Source organism: Triticum dicoccoides, chromosome 4B, assembly GCF_002162155.2.
Source record: "Triticum dicoccoides isolate Atlit2015 ecotype Zavitan chromosome 4B, WEW_v2.0, whole genome shotgun sequence".
Classification (NCBI taxonomy): Eukaryota; Viridiplantae; Streptophyta; class Magnoliopsida; order Poales; family Poaceae; genus Triticum; species Triticum dicoccoides.
The window spans coordinates 7,123,681-7,145,927 of NC_041387.1; the positions used below are offsets into that span (position 1 = coordinate 7,123,681).

Genomic DNA, 22,247 nt, shown 5'->3' on the forward strand with positions numbered 1-22,247 from the left:
TGTTCTGACATGAATCTTTTGTTGTGGCGCGCGCGCGTGTGCGTGTGTGTCTGTCATGACAGGGTTGTTGTCGAGATTCCAAGCGATGCGGGACACTACGAGGGACGGGCAGATCGTGTCTGTCAGGATCACGCAACACCTCCTCCTGTGATTCGTGGGTGCTCGGTTCAGTTCTGTCGAGGTTCCTTGATGCAGTAGTATGTTTGTTGTACTTCGTCCAAGAGCTGCACAATCTTTGGGGGCTTGTGCTGGGTTTGCTCTCCTTGCTTTTTGGCTTGCTGCGTCTGCATCTGTGTCTGTATCTGCGCTAGAGTTCTTCAGACAAGTTATCTTATGGCTTAACCAACTTCAGAGGACCGGGTAACACAGCACTACTAGTCCATTACTAGATCATGGTTGTTGACACAACTCGAACAAAATCTATATAAAAAATAAATACTCTTCTGCTTATGTATTTTGCCCGCCTATTTGTGTTTTTTAGTGCGAATGTATGCACTCCCTCCGTTTCTAAATATAAGCCATTTTGGATATTTCAATATGGACTACGTGCGGATGTATATTTTAGTGTTTTTTGTTTTTTTAGTCCAAACATACTTTGCTTTATTTCAACAATAACGCTCATGGGGATACAACATAAATTAGGAGGGTTTAGGAGCCACACATGGCGACCTAAGCCCAAACCAAAAACATATTTGGCGAGGCTGTGTGCCTCTTGATTTGACTCGCGTCCTTCGAAGATGAAGGTGCATTGCTGAAATTGTGCAGATAATCTCCTTTACGATGCTAGCATACATTCCTCCGGAACCTTAAATAATATCATGAACCACACCCTTGGCAATTCAGAGGCTATAATAACAAGAGATAAGGCAAGACCATTGGCCAAAGCTAGTGCCTCATGACAGGCAAAAGCTTCAAGAGTTGCAGGATCTGCTACTCCGGAGCATCTAATAGCCGAAGATCCCATGTATATCCCTTCTGGATTCCTGCAAACGGCACTGAAAGATCCTTCTAAATTCCGGCAAATAGTATATTTTAGATTTTAGATTCACTCATTTTGCTCCGTTGTGTAGTTTATATTGAAATTTCTAAAAGGCCTTATATTTAGGAACGGAGGGAGTAGCACGAAAAAGCAGCCCAAAGAGGCAATTCCTTGTGTGATCAATTCTGTTCTGCATAAAATTTAGTAGTATCTCTCGATGACACAACATTCATCCACCTGTTCACATCCATCTACCAAACAAGAAGAAAACATGCCTTGCAAACACAGCTGCCATTTTATTACGCATAACCTTGCTTACATACAAACATTCAAGGCCTCTTTGATTCGCAGGATTTGTAAAACATGGGAATAGAGAAAACATGGAAATGGAGTGGCCTGACATCTTAAATACTACAGGATTAGTATGGTTGTTTGTATTGTGCACAGGAAAAACGTAGGATTCTTTTGGGGTGGATGGAAATTTTCCTTTGAAAACTACTACAAATGAATCCTATGGGAAAAAAATCCTGCAAACAAGCCACACATAGGAAAATGTCGTATCCTCCAAAATTCCTTTAGGAATCCTTTGAATCAAAGGGGCCCTCGGCTATGGGCAATAATAGGGTGATACATGTCCAGAAAGGGAAATACATTGCACAGCTGCCTCCACACAAAAGGAAAATACATTACAACAGAATCCAAGCAAACTGCCTTCAAATCAAACAAAATATAATGGGAAAAACATGCCTTGCAAAAGAGAACATGTCCAGACACAGGATCCTGTGTACATTCAACTGTGTGCAGATAACAGAATAACACATGGCCGAATAACACAGGTAGATACAAAGCAAGAGCTAACAACACTGGTGATTCAAATCTGCATCCATCCATGATGAAGTTCTATTGTCAGTTTGGTTTTGAGTACAAAAACCGCTACTACATCTCAAAAGCTGAGAAAAAGTTTGTCAAAAACAGCAGTAACTCGACGATGACGCTGGCGTCACCCTTTTCGCTCGCCTGGTTAAGGGACAATAATAATACACTCTTTCCACTAGCATACATGCATGGCCTCCTATGAACAACAGAAAGATCAAACTTATGTCATCTGACCCCACCCCACCCAAAATGTTGACTCGATGGGATCAAAATGGCCAACTAATTGGCTGGGTATGTTTATTCTTTCTGTAAGAACACCTTTTCTACATGACAAATGGTGGAGATCAAGGGACCAAAATGTTGCCGAAGCTGTCATCACCCCACCTGCAGTATATTTTCGATCGTCGCTGTGCACCGACCTCACGGAATGTGCCTCCATGCCACCATCATTTGAGGCTCTGCTGGGCACCAGACTTCATTGACAATCCACCTCAATGTCATCATCTGAGCTGCTGCTGCTGTTTCTGCTGCTATATGACATGACAATCATACTAATCCACCTCCATGCCATCATTTGAGATTCCCGGCATACATCTTGCATGGACAATGGGTGCCAGCTCTTTACTCTGGGAGCTGCCACCTTCGGCCTTTGAGCGATCATAATACACAGCATCCTTGTACATCCACTCGCTCCTATCGACGGAATACATGTCATCAAACTGCTCCCCACAAAGACAGCAGATAATCTGGCTCTCATCTGCAGGGACCATAAACTCACAAACTTCCTCTGCGGTTCCCAGGTCTTTATCAGATGCAGAGTCCAGGAAGATGCTCTGCGGTTCAGGTAATCTGTCGATCCAACGGCTCTTGCTAGGGTACCATCTTTCAGGTGCGATGCCGGCATTTCTAGCCTCCTCTGGTCCATTGCAGGCAGTGTGTGCACTGAGCTCATCTTCAAGTCTGAATCTTAAACCACATGTTCTGCATTGATGGCTTTGGTCATCAAAGAGTCTGTTGACCACCTCTGTACGGTGCTCGCGAAGCACCACTGGCTTGAACTCAAGGCCAATTAGGTCAGCCATCTCCACTTCAGGAGGTTTGGGCAACAAAGCTTTTGTAGGGGCAGGTGTCTCCTTAGCAACTGAAGGCTGGACGACTGGCGGAGGTGGAGCTGAAGCGCTGACATCTGATGTGCTCGGACTTGATTTACCGGGGTTCCTTGCACCAGCAGACGAATCGGTGGACGGTGAAGAAATTAGCCCCTTTGCAACCAGAGAACTGAGAAGGCTTGACAGTGGTGCAGCAGCTTTCTCAGCACTCTGTGTTGGTGGCGGACCTGGCGGCAAAGGTGGGCGGAGAGAGTTCGGTGCATGAGGCTTCAAAGGGGCATTTTCGCTGGCTGAGGAAGATGGAAGAGATGCCAACCCATGTGAATGTGGGACAGCATGATCACTTGTGTTTGGTATGAATCCACCCTTAAAAAGACCAGCCAACAAATTACTAGCACTTATCTGATCTGACTTTGCATGTGCGGGACCACTGGGCAAGGACACCTCTTCAGGCTGCTCTTCTATTCCGGTAGACAGAGGCAGATGGACAGACGGTCTAAACAGCGATGAAGAATTTTCTTGTGGAAAGGGTTGATGAAATGGCTTCGGATGTGGCTTTGACTGCACAGGAGGGTGCTTTTGAGACTGCTGAGAAGCCTGTGACAGAGTTGCTTGCAGACTAGGCCGACCCTGAGAATTCACGGAATTTTGAGACAAGGCATGAGTCCTTTGGTTATGCTCTTCCTGGGGTGGCAGAAATGGTCTGGAAGCATAAATGTCATGCTCCGAGGAACTTGGGGAGCTCTCACGGGCCTGGAGAGGAGGCGAGGAAGGCGGCCAATATTTTTGTTTTGCACTTTCAAGGCTTGATCGTCCAGCGTAGGCCCCTGATAATCCAACAGGTACAGATGAAGTGATGCTTGGTGACTGATTAGAAAACCTTGATATCCTGGGATCCCGCCCAATGTCTGGTCGAAGTTTTTCCTGGGATAACCATACAGAGGAGCCACGAGATTCCGGGAACGGTTGTCCTTCAGGCCACATTTCCCTATCAATTCTTGGATCCCCATCACGCTTACTATGAAGATACTCTGCATGATCCTGAACAATTAAAGATGATCAGAACATAGAAATGTAGTTTAAAGGCATGTATGAAGAGAATTCAACATGGTACATGGCAAATCACAAGGTTTACAAAAAACATTATAGGTTGCAAAGTTGAAGGCATCCAGCAGTTAAATATGTCAATATTTACAAGTAAATAATTTCCCATGGCAAAAATAGCACTTCATATATTCTTTAATAGTTTTGCTCCACATACCATGTACGGTGCAAGTCTTCTATCTTGGCTTGTTGGATGTCCAAATCTTGGGATGGTATCTTGTTTGTGGAAGTCAGGGTCCAACGGGTCTCCAGGCTCTGCCCAATTAGCCCTATGGAAGCTTCTAATATTGCCGTCATCAGCCAAGGGTTCTCCTTTTCTTGCAGAACTGGCACCTCCATAATCTGCTCCTTGAGAAGGTATGTCGTCCCAGATGTACTCTTCTTCCTCAGAGTTCTTCCAGCTTTTATCAGATGATGACAGTCTACCAATCCTATCAGAATTACTGACAGGAGTTGGGAGAAGTGCACTGTCCAAACGTACAGAGCCAGAAGAGCGAGCATCCTTGGTTGCATACAAATGGTTGCGTCTGTCAAATATTTCTTCAGGGGAACTAACACCTCCAGTGTAATATGCCCCCACAATTCCATCTTGGCCTTTGGGCTTTGAGCGAACTTGACCAGCTCCCGCAATTCCAGGGCCCCTCGCATCTCTCTCTGGCTTTTCATGAATGGGGTTGCTAAAAGTAACCTTCTGAGCACGCTGTAAGTTTGGCAGATCATACCAAAATATATCAGGAAAAATACAAAAAGAGAAACAAAGGAGGGCAAGTAATTTACATGTAGAAATATCAAAGATCAAGAAGTAACTTACAGGCCTAGAGTTCAGAGTATCCAGGCGTCTCCCTGTGCCTTTATCAATACCAATCCTATTACCCCTTTCGATAACATCATCAGCATCAGAAATTATAGGTGTCTTGGCACCGGCTCCCAGAATCCCCTGTCCAAATTGAAGGGAAGCAGCATCAGAGAAAGATTGCACGGTGTTCAACAGAAGGAAAAAAGCAGCTACAACACCATGCACAGATGATTTTTTTTACAAGAAATGTACAGCTGTTTGAATCTGGCTCACTGATCAGCAGGCAGAAAATATCAAAAGAATTTGATGAAAGAAGATGTGGCTTGCCTTATTTGGTTGTTGGAGCTGCTGTCTTGCTTCCAAATATTTTGGGTTTACATGTATGCTGTGGGACGGGCGCTGGGATGGCGAATCGGCCTTCGATGGTGCAGCACCTGATGATCCATTAGCAGATGATTGAAAACCAAGCTCCTTCTCAATCATTTGCAGTGAAGCTGGAGAAAACACTCCTTTCCATGTTCCGAAAAGGTGTCTCATGCTAGTATGAACAGGAGGATCAACCTGTCTATAGGCCTTGCAAAACACCTATAGTAGAACAATCAAAAGAGAAGGGGATAACGTCATTAGGATGTCAAAGTCAGAGTCATCAACGCATAAAAAGGAAACTGGGGTTTATTAGGTTGTCATGAAGATGGCTATGTCAAGTACAAAATGTAGGGTTAAGACTAACCTCAGGTAATTTTGAAGAAAAATGTTTAACATAATCTTTTCCAATATTCTTGACTATACTGTCAAGCAGATAAAGAGATGGTAGCTTCTGATCACTTGGAACCTACAATCACAGGCAACCATCAAGTAAGATAGACATGCCCCTCCACCATAATAAAACAATTACATTAACAACTATCACAGATTGACAGCACAACAAATAAAACAGAAGCAAGGAAATGGTATCATAAGGAAACAGCTAAAAAACTTTCAGAGGCCCCTCCATGATAATAAAACAATTCCATTGACAACTATCATAGATTGACAACAGAACAAACAGAGGGCAATCCGCTACACTAATTCTTTCGGCAAGAGTAATCAACAGCAGATATGCTAGACAAAGGAACCAATGGCAGCATGTTTTACATGCCCCACTCTGGACACAACAGCACAATGTTTTTTCTACTGGTACTGATATCAGGAGGAGTTGCCCGTGCCTCTGTAGAAGTCTAACGAGGTTTCTCTTATAAGCATATAAGAGGTGACAACAAAATGAGTTCTAGCCAAAGATGATAGATACAACAGTAGCTTCCTAATGTTAGAGAGAAGAAGCAAACAACAAATGGAAGTGATTTAAGTGCCAGAGCCTATCCAGAAGGAGCAACAGAGAAGACCCAGTGTCTGCAACATCAGAGTCCAGCTATAAAAGAGGTATAGTGTTTCCTCGTCCATTCGTCATTCCATTCATAAAGTTCATATCACAGAGTTCAGATATAGATAAGCCGTTCAGGAATATGAATCATTTTTCCGTGCAGGAAAAGATTATGAACTTTTCTGCTGAACAGATAGTGGAACAGCAGGAATGAAACAGTTCCAAACCCTGTTTGTTTACGCAACAAACAATCTTTCGATGATTTAGTGTGACCGAACAGCAGGAATGAGACGGTCCCAAACCCTGACTGTTTCCGTAACGATAATCTTTCGACGATTTAGCGTGACTGGGCATCGCTGCAGCACTTGTATTGCCCAAAAGAAAAAGGAATGATTTACTACGCCACACAGGTCCAATGTACATATGGTGAATGGCGTATTAGAATCATACACAAGCAGCGAACACGCATACACAGGCACCGAGAGACACGGAGATGAGGGGAGAAGGGGGGAGAGGCAATGCTTTATTCATCAGCATCGACAGAATTGACAGAATCAGAACGAGGCACCACCGTACACCCTGCGTAAGGAGACCGGGCAAAGCAAATTCACTCTATCTTTCCAATGCCATTGGCACCGCAAATTTACTCTCGCGGAGATCTTTTTACACGCAACACCGCCCTTGACAGCGCGGAAAAAATACAGCAAACCAGACTAACTAGCTATCATCCATTCATCAAACAAGAGCCAACACATCCATCCTCTTCCTATCTAGCACACTGAATTCCTACCGAGCTTTGAGCTTTACATCCCTAGAGCTAGCTACCATTCATTCATCGAACCACAACCAAGGATATGCCAAGCTTTTGAGCTTCCTTTACATGGAGATGGGGGAGGGGAGGGGGGAGGGGCCGGGGAAGGAGGAGGGTGGGTCACCTCGAGGATGTTGGCGCAGACGAGGGCGGCGATGGAGCGGGCGGCGTGGAGGTTCTCGCCGGCGATGATGGTGAGGTTGGTGATGATGGGCTTGGAGTTGAAGGTGAGCTCCCCGAGCGCCGTCCGGTACTGCGCCACCAGCTCGTCCACCTGCGCCTGCTGCTCCGCCGCGGCCGCCGCGGCCGCCGCCGCGCCGCTCCCATTGGACGCGCCGCCGCCGTACGCGGCGGCGGAGGAGGATCTGGGGTCCCGCGGCGGCGCGAGCAGCCGCTGCTTCTTGGCCGCGCCCGGCGGGTCCGGCGCCGCGGATCTGCGCGCCGCGGCCGCGGAGGCCTCCATCGAGGCCCGCATGGCGGCGTGAGCCGGCGGCAGGGAGGGGCCTGAGACGGGGCGGGGGGGCGGCGAGCTAGGGTTTGGGGCGCATGGGCCGGCCGAGCTAGGGTTTGGGGCGGCGGAATGGGCGGGCGGCTCCCTCCCCTCCGGCTGCTGCCGCCGGCGACGCCGCCGTGGGGTGGGGGTGGGGGTGGGGGAGTGGGGATTGGAGAAAAACTTCGTCTTGGATTTTGGGTCCGATTTGGGGGAGAGGAGGAGGGGAGGGGGCGGCTGCGCGAGGAAGATGATGCGGCTCTGCCGCCCGTTTTTATAACTTGTGTCAGTCAGCATTGGCCTTGCCACCCCCCTCCCCCTCCCCCCTCTCCACACTCTCCTCATTTGGGATGCTTGATTGATGGAGTTCTTCTTCATCCATGAATGGATGAATCAATGACAAATTTAGTAACTTTTCGCAATCGAAAGTAATCGTCGGAGGAGAGGGAGAGGGGATCGGGGGGAGTAATGCGCGGAGGATCTCGCGGGTTACTCGCAGCTCGCTCGTGTGAAGGTGAGCATTTAAGATGTGTGCAGCTCGAGGTCATCTTTGTCGTCACGCGGTGTAGCGAGCGGCGATTTGCCCTTTTTATGATGTGTATGTAAAAGGGTGCGGAGATAGGTTCGCCTCACTAACATGTTTTTTCGGAGCTGGTAGGGCGGGGGGGGGGGGCTTTTTCTGGAGGATCTGCATTCAAGATGTTCGGAGCTCACACGTTTTTCTTGTCATCGCTCGATGCAGCGGCAGCTTGCCCATTTTGTTCTACGGTGCAAAGTGTAGTGCGTTGGGCACACGCTTCCTCTGATGTCACGGAGTCAACGTACGAGGTGCGCTTTTTTTAGTGAAGATGCTAGTACTGTGTTTAGGGGGTGCTCTTCCGATAGACCTCTGAAACCGTAGGTTGATTTTTTTCCGGAGTTGCGGACGAGGATTAGGATGGGGTTGTTCCTACGAAAAAGATAACCACATCTTGTACAAGGAGCAAGGAATACCGGAGGTGGTCGCCTAGGTCACCATAGTCGATATGGTCGAACCTAGGGTTTCGAGGCATATGTTTGATTTGCTACCAAAAATTTACCGGGGAGGCTAAACTTTCGGCAACGCTGCGACTTCGCCGAAAACGTAATTTTATGTGGCCGGCAACACAGTTTGGCAACCAACCAAATTACTCGACATTATTTCGGCCAATGCAAATCAGCAGCACGCTAAATTTCGGCACTACAGTTTGGTTGGTGCCAAAACTTGCCCTGCCAAAACCTTGGCAACCTATGTACTTTGGCTCTTGGTTGGTTGCCAAGACTTTGGTTGCCTATGCAACCTTTGGCAACCCTCCTCACAATTATTACCATTTTTTTTTGCCAACAAAGAGTCAAGGAATCTCTCTAACCGATCTTTTTTTTCCACTGAAAACTGTGAGGCAACAGTAACCGATCTTTTGCGGCTAACCAACGGTCGGCGAATCTTGGTAGGGCATTGCTTTGGCATGAACCAGACATGCCCTAAGGCAAGAATTCTCTCATGGTCACACCAAATGTTCCTATTGTACACTAGAAAATATCTAGATATTGAGTAGTAGTAGTAGTACACAGGACAGCACATTTGGTGCTAGTACTAATTGACTGGGTCTCCAGGCTGGCCAGCTATGGACAGTTGAAGCACTATTACAACATGCCACACAACCACATGATAATACAACACATATACATACACAGCAGTAGTTACTGGCTGGGCTGAGGGAGGTCAGTCAGTCAGTCAGTCAGCACCCAAAAAAAAAAAACACCATTTCAGAGCTAACTCTAGTTACTTACATACAACATGTTTTATAGCATAAATATACAAACGTGTCTAGTGGGAAACTATAATTTACACAGCTTAATGACCACGAGCTTCTGATGTCTGGAACTCATCGCGACCCCGTCGTCACGGGGAAGGAGGATGGTTCTCTGGACGATGTCTGCAGGCAACAGAGTCTATATCAGTAAATGACACGGAAAAGCACCACGCCGTGTCTCTGGATAAAGTTAGCCGGTCCGTTTAGTTGTGTATATCAGTTGGTATAGATTTCTACTCCCTCCGTCCGAAAAAGCTTGTCCCTCAAATGGATGTATCTAGCACTTGTTTATTTTCAGGGACAAGCTTTTTCGGACGGAGGGAGTATGACGAAACGAAAGGTCAAGTAACTGAAGTTATCAGTTTATCACAAATATTAACAGCAACAACGCTTATGCACCATATGTGAGCTACTATATGCAAATTAGCCCACCAATGGTCATCAGGAAACACACTCACCCATTGTTTCAATGGTCGCTACAGGAAACAACGGATGGTCATGATTGATATCAGGTTATCAAACATTAAGCAGTTCTGCAGTTAATTGAGATCAAAACCTCCTATTAAAATGTTTAAGCTTGCATTCTTTGCTAGTATCCAAGAGACAAAGGAAATCTATGAGAACAGCAGCATACCTCGAGCCATGGAAGGGAGTTGCCAGGTACATTTTACTTCAAAGTGTAAAACAACAAGTCCTCCTTATTCTTAGCATAGAGTAATACTGTTGATAAATTATCCATCATAAACAGCCTAAATACCCTAAAAAAGACTCCTCCCTGCCGATACTACCATGACAGCTTTAAGGAAATGCTTCTTTCCTCAACAGTTTGAGACTGCTACGAGTCTGAACGGATCAACTGCGGCACCGGGACCTTATTAATTAAAGGTCTCAGAGTTTCCATGATATTAGCAAACGAGGGCCTCCGCCATGGCTCGCTGTAAAATGCATATAGAGATATTCTGGTTAGCCTTACACGTCAATGGGATCAGCTTAAGAGAGGAAAGTATGAAAGGCACATTGCATAGATGGAACACATACTTCGCCCAGCAGGATTCAATTAATACAGCTACTTGAGGATTTAAATCCTTTGGAATTTCAAGTCTTCTTCCTTTAAAGCCAACAGCAGCAACCACCTGTAGAACAACACAGTACAACGTATGAAAGTTAAATACAGGGTTGAAATTTTCTCAAAAAAGAAAATACAGGGTTGAAATGCATATCACTTCAACTGTTCATCCGCGGATAAGAGAAACAAGTTCTGGATAAACTTAATAATTTCAACAAACAGTAGCATCGAGGCATCAATGCTGGAGCTAAATTAGATAACTACCTGGGCAGGATTCAGGTTACACCATGGTTGTTGTAATGTCATAAGTTCCCACAGGATTACGGCGAAACTGTAGACATCAGACTTCTCATTGGATGGCTCATCTCGAAGCACTTCAGGCGCCATCCATTCAGGCTAATGTTCAAATGAAAAGATAAGCCAAGGAATGAAAGGGCAAGATGAACTTGAGAAGAAATGGAAAAGATTCTTACGGTTCCTGCCAAAGATTTTGAGGACAGGTAGGTGTTGGCTTTTAGTCGCGAAAGCCCAAAGTCACATACCTACAAACAGAAAATACAGAAAAGGTTTAAACGAAGTGGAAGTACCTGCTCCTGATTTAGTAACAGTGTGAGCAAGACAAACAAGTCGCTAATAAATCCTATATGAGACTAATACAATAGATAAAATTGTCATACGAACACTATCATTCCAGATGGAACCTCTTTTTTTTTAGATTGAGCCTCTGGGAGAATAATACCATGACTGAATATCCATGTACCATGTCAAACCTACAGCTATGTTAGCATTTCTTCAGGGAAATTACAAGCTTTTTGCAAGTGTATTCCTTAAATAAGTTTACTGACAAGAATCGCTAATGGTGATTGGGTTCCTGGTATTGCTTTCACAGAGGCTGCTGCAAGAATTATAACTGGAGGCTGCAAATGATGTGTGCTGCCGGTAACTGAAGAAAACAAGATAAAATAAACAGAAAACTATACAAGATCATTCTTCTATTTATTATTAGAAGTTGAACATCTTCAAGAACTAGAAAGTGCTACATGCATATTATTGTAAGTTTACGACCAACCAAGTATACTTGCCAAAACAAATTAACTACCACTCAGAAAAAACAACAATAACAAACGTGTCAAAACAAAATCAACATAAAAATGTGGACAGAAGGACTAGTATGAGAAAATTGACAGCTCCATGCACAGTCATACAGATTCACATGGCAGCAATATTCAGCACAACATGTGTGCTTTCTTATCGTCTAACTTCACAAATGTACCAGACCATACGGTTTATTATCTAAGTGCGACAAAGATCATACCTTCACAGTATACTTCTTGTCGACTAGAAGATTTGGAGACTTCAAATCACGGTGAACAATAGGAGGGCTACGTCTATGTAGATAATTCATTCCCTTTGCCTGTAAAGCAAGCAGATATAATTTACATAGAGTAGGACTGGTTTAAGTTTATAGCCAGGGAGTACGACTGCTTTAAGTTTATAGCCTCGGAGTAGAGAAGACAATACCACATCGAATGCCATGTTCAAGCGGCGTCTCTCATCCAGAACCTCCCTTGCACCACTCCTGTGCAAAAGTTTATACAAGCTACCTCTGCATTGAAACAAGTGCATCACTTGTTGGAATCAGTCAAGTGGGTGAAGTACTGCAATACCAAACGAATAAGTGAAATGCGTATTAATACCTTGATAAGTATTCCGTAACTATTGAAAGGTTTGGGGGTTCAGTAACAGCACCCATGAATAGAACAATATTTGGATGCCTCAGACTTTTCATTATTGCGACCTACCACATAGAAATGGCATGGATAAGGTGATTAACATGAACAGGAATGCTTCATTAAGGCATAAACACCAACTGGATGAAGAACATAATCCCTGGTAAGTGACAAGGACATCCAGACATAGAACATGATCACTGATAAGTTACAACCATGTCCAGATAAAGAACATGATCAGTAATAAGTGATAACCACTCATAAAAATCATAACACTGACCAGTGACCACACGGCAAAGTCCAACAACATTTATAAGGTCAAACCATGCCAAGATTTGTTCAACAAACCTCTCTCATAAATTCCTTGAAGCGATCTAGATGATAATCCTGCTCCATCAATATCTTCACAGCAACATCCTACAGTAATACAGAGTTCATTGCAATGTTGGTTCCAAAAACATTCAGCACAAAAGGCTCACTTATAGTTACAACAAACTAGGACAAAAAAGCTCAGATGAAGCGTGAAGTTGTGCACTAATAAGAGTTCAGTGAGGATACAGGGAAAAGTCTATCGGGACAAAGAATCCAAAGGAGAAACTTTCCCCCTCTTAGCAGTAACAAATTATTGATAAACCAGGCATGTAAAAGGCATACCGATCCATGCCAGTCAGCACGATGAACTGTTCCGAAAGAACCTGGAAGAAAAAAAATAAGTTTAGAAAAACTAAATTTCACCGAACTATTCTTTTAATACGGTTCGTATAAAGATTTAACTTGTAAATATCTAACCATATCTCAAATATGATTCAGATGTTACGAGTCTTACGACTGCTAATGCAATGGTAACATAGGTCTATTAGCAAACAAAGAAAATAGATATTCCTTTTCGAAAAGAACCACAGAAGGATAAACTTCAGTCTTATTTGCACAAGTGTACCTGCTCCAATCTTCTCCTTTAAAACCAGCTCACTCCATGGAATGATCAGATCATCCACAGCAAGTGACAGATCACTGACAGTACTCCGTAGATACTGATTCCCCTCGATCAACTGAAACTCTTTCTTTTTATCAGCTGTCAAATTGGATGGTGTCATAAGTGGCAAAACTTCCCGAGGAGCTTCTGGCAGAATAATGTCTGAGTTCGCAATTGCTTGCCCTACATCATCAGAATATACCGATTCAATACAGTATGCAAAGATAATGTTCATGCTATAGTTTAATATTTCACATGCTCCAGCACAGGCTGGTACAAAGTGAAGACCTTGGGGGTACATTATTTGGTGCTCAGTTGTATTCAATGCAACATGGTAATCAAAGAAGCACCTATTTAATAGTAAAAATTCAAAAGAAAAGAAACAATATGTTTCAAGATTTAACAAGCCCAAGAGATTGTCATCAGCTGTTACCTTTCACCGGCACCCAGCTGTTGGCAATCCCGTCCCCTGCATCATGTTTCTTCGAATACATTTGGTCTACAGCAACTGCAGCACCATTAGAAGCACCTGAAAATGAATGATTGGTCTTTGTCACACCCCTGCCAAACAAAACCATCATAGATGGAAGACTGACAAGTTTGGCATACCAACTACTTATTTGGTGGACAATCATATATGTTATATGTAACTAAGTCCTGCTGACACGAGAGGAATGAAATTACAGCAAGTTTCGCAGATATACCTGTGGAAGCATCACTGAACAATAGATTCAGCGAGTGACAGTCTGAGAAGTATTGCTTAGCAACTGAGCTGAAATTTGAAGTGATCTCTAACGACCTAAATTTTGGTGGACGGAGAGGTGATGGAACCGACAGCGAGTAGGGACCATTGACGAAAGAATCAGGATCAGATAATTGGCCTGGAGCCCCAAATAAGTCAACCAGATATTCCCTGTCAAGGGGAAATAACAAAAGTCAGCATATAGCTATCCACCAACCGTATCAAAATAACAGGAAAATAAGGCAAATATTCCATTCAAACAAGTACAAAGTATGCTATCCACGATTTTTGTAAACAAGTCGGACTTTGGTTAATTTGTCACAGTGCCTCCCAACAAGTCAAGTACTGATATCTGAAATGTAGATCCTAGTACATGTATCTTCACAAAGCGTGTACTGATATACCTTTCAAGCCCAAAACGTACAACACAGGAGGAGGCGTCTTCAGCTTTGCAGTATTTACAGCCCTTGACTAATCTGCATGGTATGTTGACTTTATCTGCTAACATCTGCAAATGTATCAGTAAGTAATGACTCAAGATAGGAACCATTAAAAGATGTACTAACCAAAAAAAAAATTAATTCCTATCTAACCAAGCTACACATTTACTGGTGTGTGTGTGAACTCTCAATTCTGATGGAAGAGAAATGAAATTCTTTGCTGAAATCTGTTCTAGTTGTTGTTGTTGGTAGGAGCAACAGTTACAAGACAAACAAACAGGAAAGTTTCTTAATAAAACAGCAAACGTACTTTAAAAAGCAGAGAGCGGTGCTTGCAGAGACCAATCGGCAGCTTCCCCAGATGAAGCACAATAGATCCTGCACTTGATTTTATTGCCTCGCTGCTCTCTTTCCAGCGCGGAAGCAAGTTCTCTTCGTTGGAGGTTGTACCCCTTTGTGATTGAAAAACATAAAAGAGATGTTCAGCAAACCACACAACTCGGTTCAAATTAAAAGGCTTAGGGATACGATCGCTCACCCCATTCTGGAAGACACAAGTTTGGCTAATTGATTTATGACATCTTTCATGTCGGAGGAGCTGGACAGAAAACTGGACGCATAGTTCTCCAGCATACCCAAATCGAAATCAGCTCTCCTGTCGACGAGGACCACCTGGATGGAAGAATCGTCGGGGCGGACAGACTTGAGCGACTCCACGGAGGGTATGCGGTTCTCCTCGTGCACGTCGGTGCACATCGACCACACAAAGGGGTCCATCCCTTGGATCAAGTAGAACCCATCCGGTATCGTGTTGCTGTATGATAACGAGCCGTTTACCTGGGAAGTGAGATGCCGTGTTAAGCTAGAGTAATCACAGTATAAGCAGAATACAAAACATGAGGGGCCACTCTAATTCGGCAATAGGGGCGTTTGATAGCGCACACCGCGTTCTAAATTATGCTAATAATTATCAACTTTATTCTCAGAGTGCAGAGTGCTGAATAAGATGACTCTGATGCAGCTGTATGGATGTGATGTGATGAGAGAGTAAATTCACTATGAACAAGGCCACAATTGGTACCCAATTAGGGTTCACTGTAAGAAATGGTGAAGCAATTGAATCCAGCAATCCACCCAAGATGTTCATTAGCACACAAAATTATGGTACTAGCATGATTGGAGATCGTACCCAGAAACGGTGGGAGAGGGCCTCGGCGGTGGGGGAGGGGGGAGCGAGCGGGAAGGCCCTGCCGCTGCCGCTGCCGCCGCCGCCGCCCCCCATCTTGGACCCCCCGGAGTCGCCGGGGTCGAGGAACCCGGGGTCGGCGGCGCAGGCGGCGTCGGCGCAGAGGCGGAGCGCGAGGGCGAGCTGCAGCTGGTACGTCTCCTCCGCCTGCTGCGCCCAGCTCTTGCAGGGGGAGGGCGTGCCCCCTCCCCCTCCCCCGGCCCCCGCGGCGGCCGCCGGGGGCAGGTGGAACGGGTAGTCGCTGGAGGCCGAGACCGAGCTCCCGGCGCCGTAGCTGCTGCCGCCGCTCGACTGCCTCTGCAGCACGGCCGGGGAGGCCCCGGCCACCGCCGCGTCGTCGGGGAACTGGGACAGCAGCGAGTAGCTCGTGCGCCGGCCCCCGCCGGCCGCCGGCAGCTCCATGATCGATCCCCTGCGCGAACCCTACGCGGCCGGGGTAGGTGACCGAACTGCGGCGCGAATCGATCGATCGGGGGCTCGCCGCCGGTCGGTGCGGGTGACGTGCTCCGCCGTCGTCGCCGTCGCCGTCTGCCTTGGGCCGAGTGTGTGTGTGTGGCTTTAGCACAATCCGAGCCTTCAGAGAGCAGCCCTCAAGAAGTCAAGAGTAAGTTTGACACGATTGTGCGGCTGACATGTGGGGCCAGAGGCCACCTTGGGGTCAACTACACAGTATGTCATTCCTATCAAAGTGCCAATAAAGGTGTGTCATTTCTTCAACATTTTGGCCCCTCAACTGGTCAGAACCCGGAAAGAAGAGGACAAGATGATCCAATACGGAAGAGCTACGCCCAACCTCATTCTCGAGACGCCGACTTTGTAGACCAGAGACCATGACGATGTCTGAGCCACCCTTCTCGTTGAGACGATGCGGGTGATGGCATTTGAGGTGTCAACGAGATTTTACAATGGTGTGGCGAGGAACGGGGGAGAATAAGGGGGCCGGGCAAGGTTGTGCAAACATGTATCGACGACACGGAATTCTAGTTTTAATACATCAGCAACAAAAATCTCCCCGATGCAACGGAGAAAAACTAACTCAAACCGGAAACAAATGCTTCGGATCCAACATCAAGCACAGGGTGAAGCACTACTAGCAACATGGTTGCTTTGGGCGTAAGCTATGGCTTGAAACACTCTACGCTAACCAAGATTACATTTGTTTGGTTGGGTGGCAATCATCATCGGTATCTTCAGATGACTTTGGGCGGCTTGAAGTTGATGGGGTGGGTCTCCGGCGCCGCCGTCAGATCCTCCTTGCACATCTTGATGGTCTTCTTCGCCTCGCACATCACCAGCCTAGGTCACCAGATATATGCAGGTTTCGCTCTACAACGATCCTGCAATGAAGGCAAGGGGGGAGGGATAAATGAGTTGACAATTTCTAGTTTCTAAGATGTTATAAAATCAAACCAAGTGGCCACTCAAATTTTGCAATACTACTAGGAGTGGAGTCCTAGTAGGACTCCCCCCCTTGGCGCGCCCCCTTGGTGGTCGGCCTCCTCCTCTCCTCCTTTATATATGGGGGCGGGGGCACCCCAAAGGCACAACAATTGTCTTAGCCGTGTGCGGTGGCCCCCTCCACCATTTACTCCTCCGATAGAATCATCGTAGTTAACGCTTCCGCTTTAAGTTAACGCTTCCGCTTTCGGTCTATGAGGGTACGTGGACACACTCTCACCCTCTCGTTGCTATGCATCTTCTAGACAGATCTTGCAAGAGTGTAGGAATTTTTTGAAATTGCATGCTATGTTTCCCAACAGTGCCATCAAAAACTTATATGATGAAAAATAGATCCGGGGGGCATAAGTTTCACTAGTGGCTTCTCTCAAGATAGCATAAGTATTACGGTGGGTGAACAAATTACTATCGAGCAATTGATAGAAAAGTGCATAATTATGAGAATATCTAGGCATGATCATTTATATAGGCATCACGTCCACGACAAGTAGATCGAAACGATTCTGCATATACTACTATTACTCCACACATCGACCGCTATCCAACATGTAACTAGAGTATTAAGTTCATAAGAACAGAGTAACGCATTAGGCAAGATGACATGATGTAGAGGGATAAACTCAAGCAATATGATATAAACCCCATCTTTTTATCCTTGATGACAACAATACAATATGTGCCTTGTTGCCCCTGCTGTCACTGGGAAAGGACACCGCAAGATTGAACTCAAAGCTAAGCACTTCTCCCATTGCAAGAAAGATCAATCTAGTAGGCCAAACCAAACTGATAATTCGAAGAGACTTGCAAAGATAACCAATCATACATAAAAAAATTCAGAGGAGATTCAAATCTTTCTCATAAATAATCTTGATCATAAACCCACAATTCATCGGATCTCGACAAACACACCGCAAAAAGAATTACATCGAATAGATCTCCAAGAAGATCAAGGAGAACTTTGTATTGTGAATCAAAGAGAGAGAAGAAGCCATCTAACTAATAACTATGGACCCGAAGGTTTGTGGTAAACTACTCACAATTCATCGGAGAGGCTATGGTGTTGACGTAGAAGCCCTCTGTGATCGATCCCCCCTCCGATGGAGCGCCGGAAAAGGCCCCAAGATGGGATCTCACGGGTACAGAAGGTTGCAGCGGTGGAAATAGGGTTTCATGGTGCTCCTGGATGTTTTCAGGGTATATGGATATATATATATAGGCGAAGGAAGTCGGTCAAGGGAGCCATGAGGGGCCCACGAGGGTGGGGGGCGCGCCTCCCTGCCTCGTGGCTGCCTCCTTCCTTTCTTGACATTCACTCCAAGTCTCCTGGATTGCGTTTGTTCCAAAAATAACTCTCCCAAAGGTTTCATTCCGTTTGGACTCCGTTTGATATTCTTTTTTTGCGAAACACTGAAATAGGCAAGAAAATGACAATTTGGGCTGGGCATCCGGTTAATAGGGTAGTCCCAAAAATAATATAAAAGTGTATAATAAAGCCCATAAACATCCAAAATAGGTAATATAATAGCATGGAATAATAAAAAATTATAGATACGTTGGAGACGTATCAAGCATCCCCAATCTTAATTCCTGCTCGTCCTCGAGTAGGTAAATGATAAAAACAGAACTTTTAATGTGGAATGCTACCTAGCATATTTCTCAATGTAATTTTCTTTATTGTGGCATGAATGTTCAGATCCAAAAGATTCAAGATAAAAGATCCGGTGGAAACAGTTGTCGCGAACGCCGACTGGATTCGGGGATCAATTGACGGGCACACTCGTCGAGAGAATGCTGAAGATTCTCCAAACGGGTGCGCTCAGCCAGCATGGCCAGGCGCGCGTCCTCCAAATCCCGAGCCTCGACGGTTTCCCCTATGATGGGGGTATGGAGAGCCTCCTCGTTGCGGCCACACAGCTCCTCCCTCAGCTGCGAATTGAGAGGTTGGGGCTGGTACTCCTCATGACCGAACGACGCGCCATCATCGTCCCTGTTCTCACTGCCGTAACGGAAACCAGGCGGGCTGCTGTGGGAGTCGACCATGACGACCTCCGTCGCGGGGTCACAACTCCAGCTCTCGGAAAGAGCGTCTGCTAAGTCAGTCGACGGGTCGACTGAACCGCAGGGATATACGTCGGACTCGATTGCCGCGACTTGGGGGGTGAACGTCTGCCGAGCCACCGCATGCTTCACCCACTGTTGGAGCCGTGATCGACCCGACCGCTTGCGGCGGCGACCAGCGAAGCGAGAGAACGGCACGGGCGTCGACTGGTACGGGGTCGATGGCTGCCGAAGGAGGACGCCGCGGACGCTCGTGCAGAAGTACGACGAACCACGGATCGGCAGAGCCTCGACGTCGAGCGGGACCTCCTGGAGCCATGCCGAATCGTCGGTGATGAAAGTGAGCGCACCGAGTCAGAACTCGCAGCCCATGATCAGACTGCCGCCGGAAACCATGTTGATGAAGACTGAAGAAAATGCAACCTCGCCGGAAGTCGCTAAGACGCTTTGCCCCACGGTGGGCGCCAACTATCGTGGTACTAAGACTGACAGTAAGAGTAGGGGTACGTATGAGGAGGGAAGGTCCTAGCTACGGTGAGGTTGTACGCAAGTGTTTACGAGTTTAGACTCCTCTCGGAGGAGGTAAAAGCCCTACATCTCGGTGCCCGGAGGCGGTCGACTGCATTATAGTATGTGTTTGTGTGTTACAGGGGGTGCGAACCCTTGTGACAGAGGAGGGGGTGGCTTATATAGAGTGCGGCAGGACACCAGCCATCCCCCGTTATAGAGGGTTCAATGTACATAAAGAGAGGGCGTTACTGATAACGCCATCTATAAAGAGCTATTAATGCCTTTGAAGACTACGGAGTGAATGCTTGACCGTTGATGTCCTGTTCGACTCCTGGTCTTCAGTAGGTCGAGTGGTTTCTCGTATGGTCGAGTGACATCAGGAAGGAGGGATATCCGAGTGATATGACTGGTCGAGTGGATTGCACTCGACGTCTTCAATTGGTACTCCCTGTTGTCCCCGGAGTGCCTTTGCTTCTAGGGTAGTGACCTTGGGTAAGGCGTATAGGTTAGGCCTATGACCCCACCCTAGGTCTATATCCTCATCAGCCGGTACATTTTACATATTGGTCCTCAAATATCAGTCATTTGTGTAGAGAGTCCTCCCCAAAGACGTCGTCTCTTTCCTTGCCCTCTCTTCTTCGTCTCCTGGACTTGAGCATGATAGGGTGATTCAGATCCGGAGCTAGGGTTAGCGATTCGGCTCGTCGCCTCTCTTGATTCCTCCCCTGAACCGCCTGACCTTCTTCCCTCTCTCTCTTGTATACTCAGGCCAGGCGGTCAGTTAGGTCGGCTCCATCTTTCCCTATTAATAAAGCGGCTACCGCTTTTGGTCGTACATCATTGGATGTTTTGCAGAGAAGCCCCTCCATTTCTGAGAATTCAACACACAGTCCTATTTTAAGTGGTACATGGGAAAATGCTTCCATTTTGCCAAAACACCCCTATATTAGTTGCAAATTCTACCCATGGTCCTTAATTAAAATACTTCACCACCGGGCACGGGGCGTACGCCGGTGGCAGGCCTCAGGAGCCAAGGATGGAAGCCAGAAGGAGGTGGGGTCGTCCTGCTGGTTTGCCGGCGCTGGAGAGGCTCGTGGCAGGGAGCTCCTCTCCTCTATTTCAGGAGCGAGGTGGCTGAAGCGCTCAGGCTGCAGAGCTGCGGGGCGGGGAGGGGGGCGAAGGGTGGCGTGGGCGATGGATGGGACTTGGTGCAGGTCTCCGGCGAGATGGGGATGGGGTGGAGGGGGATCTGGATGCCGACAGGTCCGTTGCCGGCGGCGCTTGGGCATCGGGTGGACATGGCTCTCTTTGATGAAAAATAGAAGACAGAGAGAGGAAGAAGGGGAGGGCTCACCGACGGCGCGGCTTGGCCGGAGACGCTCGACAGCGAGCTGAAGAAAGGGAAGGTTGTGGGGCTCCTGGTTCCTGAGAAGTGCGAGCAATTTATATTGGGTTAATTGGATTCATGCCACTGCTATTCCCACGGGTTGGAAAAATGCCATTACAAACACCGAAGATGGAAATATACCACTACAACTTTGTTTTTTTTCCTGGTAATACGTGTCTCATTCATATCATAAAGATTAAAGTACAAATCACGTAAGGACCGACATGACAAAACTGAAAAGCTAGCAGAACATCTCTGAGCTTGACACCAACGCCCATCACCTGCCTCCCGCACCACGACAGCAGCCACCGAAAAAAAGAATGATGGATCACCTCCTCCCCCGAGCTCGATGCGGCTCCATCGCTGATATGCAGCTTTGCGGACCTCCAAGGTGGCTCACCAAAAGTGAAGCCCTTACCGTTGAACGAATCAGACCGGGGCAACACCACGGACACGCCATCGAACTCCAGATCTGGCACCCCACCGCGACTAAGACGTCGCAGAAGAAAACCATACCTACCATCCACGAACCACGAACCCAGCACATGTTCCGTCTTCCAGATGTCGTCGATGCAGACCACAATCTGCATCCGCTCCTGGACTACCTCCCAAGCTCCGCGTCGACGCTGGAGCAAACGTCGTCGCAACGGCGGAGCCCGAGGACACATGTCCACCACGAGGATGCCGCCGCCGCCACGCCATCCTTACTTGAACAGACTGGTTTCCAAATCCATCCCCAACCATAGGACCGATGGCCTTGTCAAGAAAGGATCCGAAGAATCTTTATTCAGCGCTGTCATCGTTGCCGCCGAAACAAAGACGATGAACAGGCTAAAAATCTAAACTACGAGAGAGTAAAAACGATCCACACGCGTGGATCTGGCGGCCCCCCTCACCACTGACGACCGAGGTCGCCGGCGGAGGGGAGCCGCCGGAGGACGGCGCTGGAAGATTGGTCTCCTGGCGGCGGCTAGGTTCCAGCGCCAGGGACATGCGGGCGGGCACTCGACCACAACAATAACCACACGGCGTAATGTGCGCCTGGCGAGCGGTCAAATCGTCGAGCACTACAACTTTGTTATACCTCTACATATGCCATTTTCTCTAATATTGGTTCAAATACTGCCTTTATACGCCCTGTATTTATTCACCTAGCATTATACGGCTGGAGGCGGGTGCGGATGCACCTACGCGCTCGCCGCGCGGCCGCGTGCACAGCGTCTGCTGCATGCAGGTGTTGGTCGCTGCGTGTGTCTCCATGCCGACACCGGCGACCGCCC

The 22,247-nt window shown here is 46.9% G+C and overlaps 2 protein-coding genes across 3 annotated transcripts; both read right to left on the reverse strand.

The window, feature by feature from the left end:
• Nucleotides 1–1,709: 1,709 nt before the first annotated feature.
• On the reverse strand, nucleotides 1,710–7,513 carry LOC119294524 (polyadenylation and cleavage factor homolog 4). Its single transcript, XM_037572726.1, has 6 exons — nucleotides 7,160–7,513; nucleotides 5,595–5,696; nucleotides 5,192–5,449; nucleotides 4,880–5,005; nucleotides 4,226–4,768; nucleotides 1,710–4,005 (listed from the first exon to the last, which is right to left on the reverse strand). The coding sequence occupies exons 1-6, from the start codon at nucleotides 7,508–7,510 to the stop codon at nucleotides 2,407–2,409; spliced, it is 2,979 nt and encodes a 992-aa protein (XP_037428623.1). The 5' UTR covers nucleotides 7,511–7,513; the 3' UTR covers nucleotides 1,710–2,406.
• A 1,547-nt stretch (nucleotides 7,514–9,060) lies between these two features.
• Nucleotides 9,061–16,115, reverse strand: LOC119294525 (serine/threonine-protein kinase CTR1-like). 2 transcript variants are annotated; one of them, XM_037572728.1, is made up of 18 exons: nucleotides 15,498–16,115; nucleotides 14,847–15,145; nucleotides 14,619–14,760; nucleotides 14,273–14,376; nucleotides 13,831–14,039; nucleotides 13,560–13,655; nucleotides 13,091–13,309; nucleotides 12,808–12,848; nucleotides 12,502–12,570; nucleotides 12,121–12,221; nucleotides 11,945–12,029; nucleotides 11,739–11,837; nucleotides 10,897–10,965; nucleotides 10,688–10,819; nucleotides 10,396–10,490; nucleotides 9,992–10,292; nucleotides 9,816–9,890; nucleotides 9,061–9,480 (listed from the first exon to the last, which is right to left on the reverse strand). In XM_037572728.1, exons 1-16 carry the CDS (start codon nucleotides 15,954–15,956, stop codon nucleotides 10,193–10,195), a joined length of 2,319 nt encoding a protein of 772 aa, XP_037428625.1. In that variant the 5' UTR covers nucleotides 15,957–16,115; the 3' UTR covers nucleotides 9,061–9,480; nucleotides 9,816–9,890; nucleotides 9,992–10,192. The 2 variants fall into 2 exon arrangements, with proteins under 2 accessions (XP_037428625.1, XP_037428624.1); XM_037572727.1 differs by lacking the exon at nucleotides 9,816–9,890.
• Between the last annotated feature and the right edge of the window lie 6,132 nt (nucleotides 16,116–22,247).

Coding starts and splice junctions, on each gene's coding strand:
- LOC119294524 (XM_037572726.1), bottom strand. CDS start 7,510: ATGCGGGCCTCGATGGAGGCCTCCGCGGCCGCGGCGCGCAGATCCGCG. Junction 5,697..7,159: donor TCTGCGCCAACATCCTCGAG/GTGACCCACCCT, acceptor CTGTGATTGTAG/GTTCCAAGTGATCAGAAGCT. Junction 4,769..4,879: donor ATACTCTGAACTCTAGGCCT/GTAAGTTACTTC, acceptor CCAAACTTACAG/CGTGCTCAGAAGGTTACTTT.
- LOC119294525 (XM_037572727.1), bottom strand. CDS start 15,956: ATGGAGCTGCCGGCGGCCGGCGGGGGCCGGCGCACGAGCTACTCGCTG. Junction 12,849..13,090: donor AAAGGAGAAGATTGGAGCAG/GTACACTTGTGC, acceptor TTTTTCTTCCAG/GTTCTTTCGGAACAGTTCAT. Junction 10,966..11,738: donor ACAAGAAGTATACTGTGAAG/GTATGATCTTTG, acceptor TTCTGTTTGTAG/GTATGTGACTTTGGGCTTTC.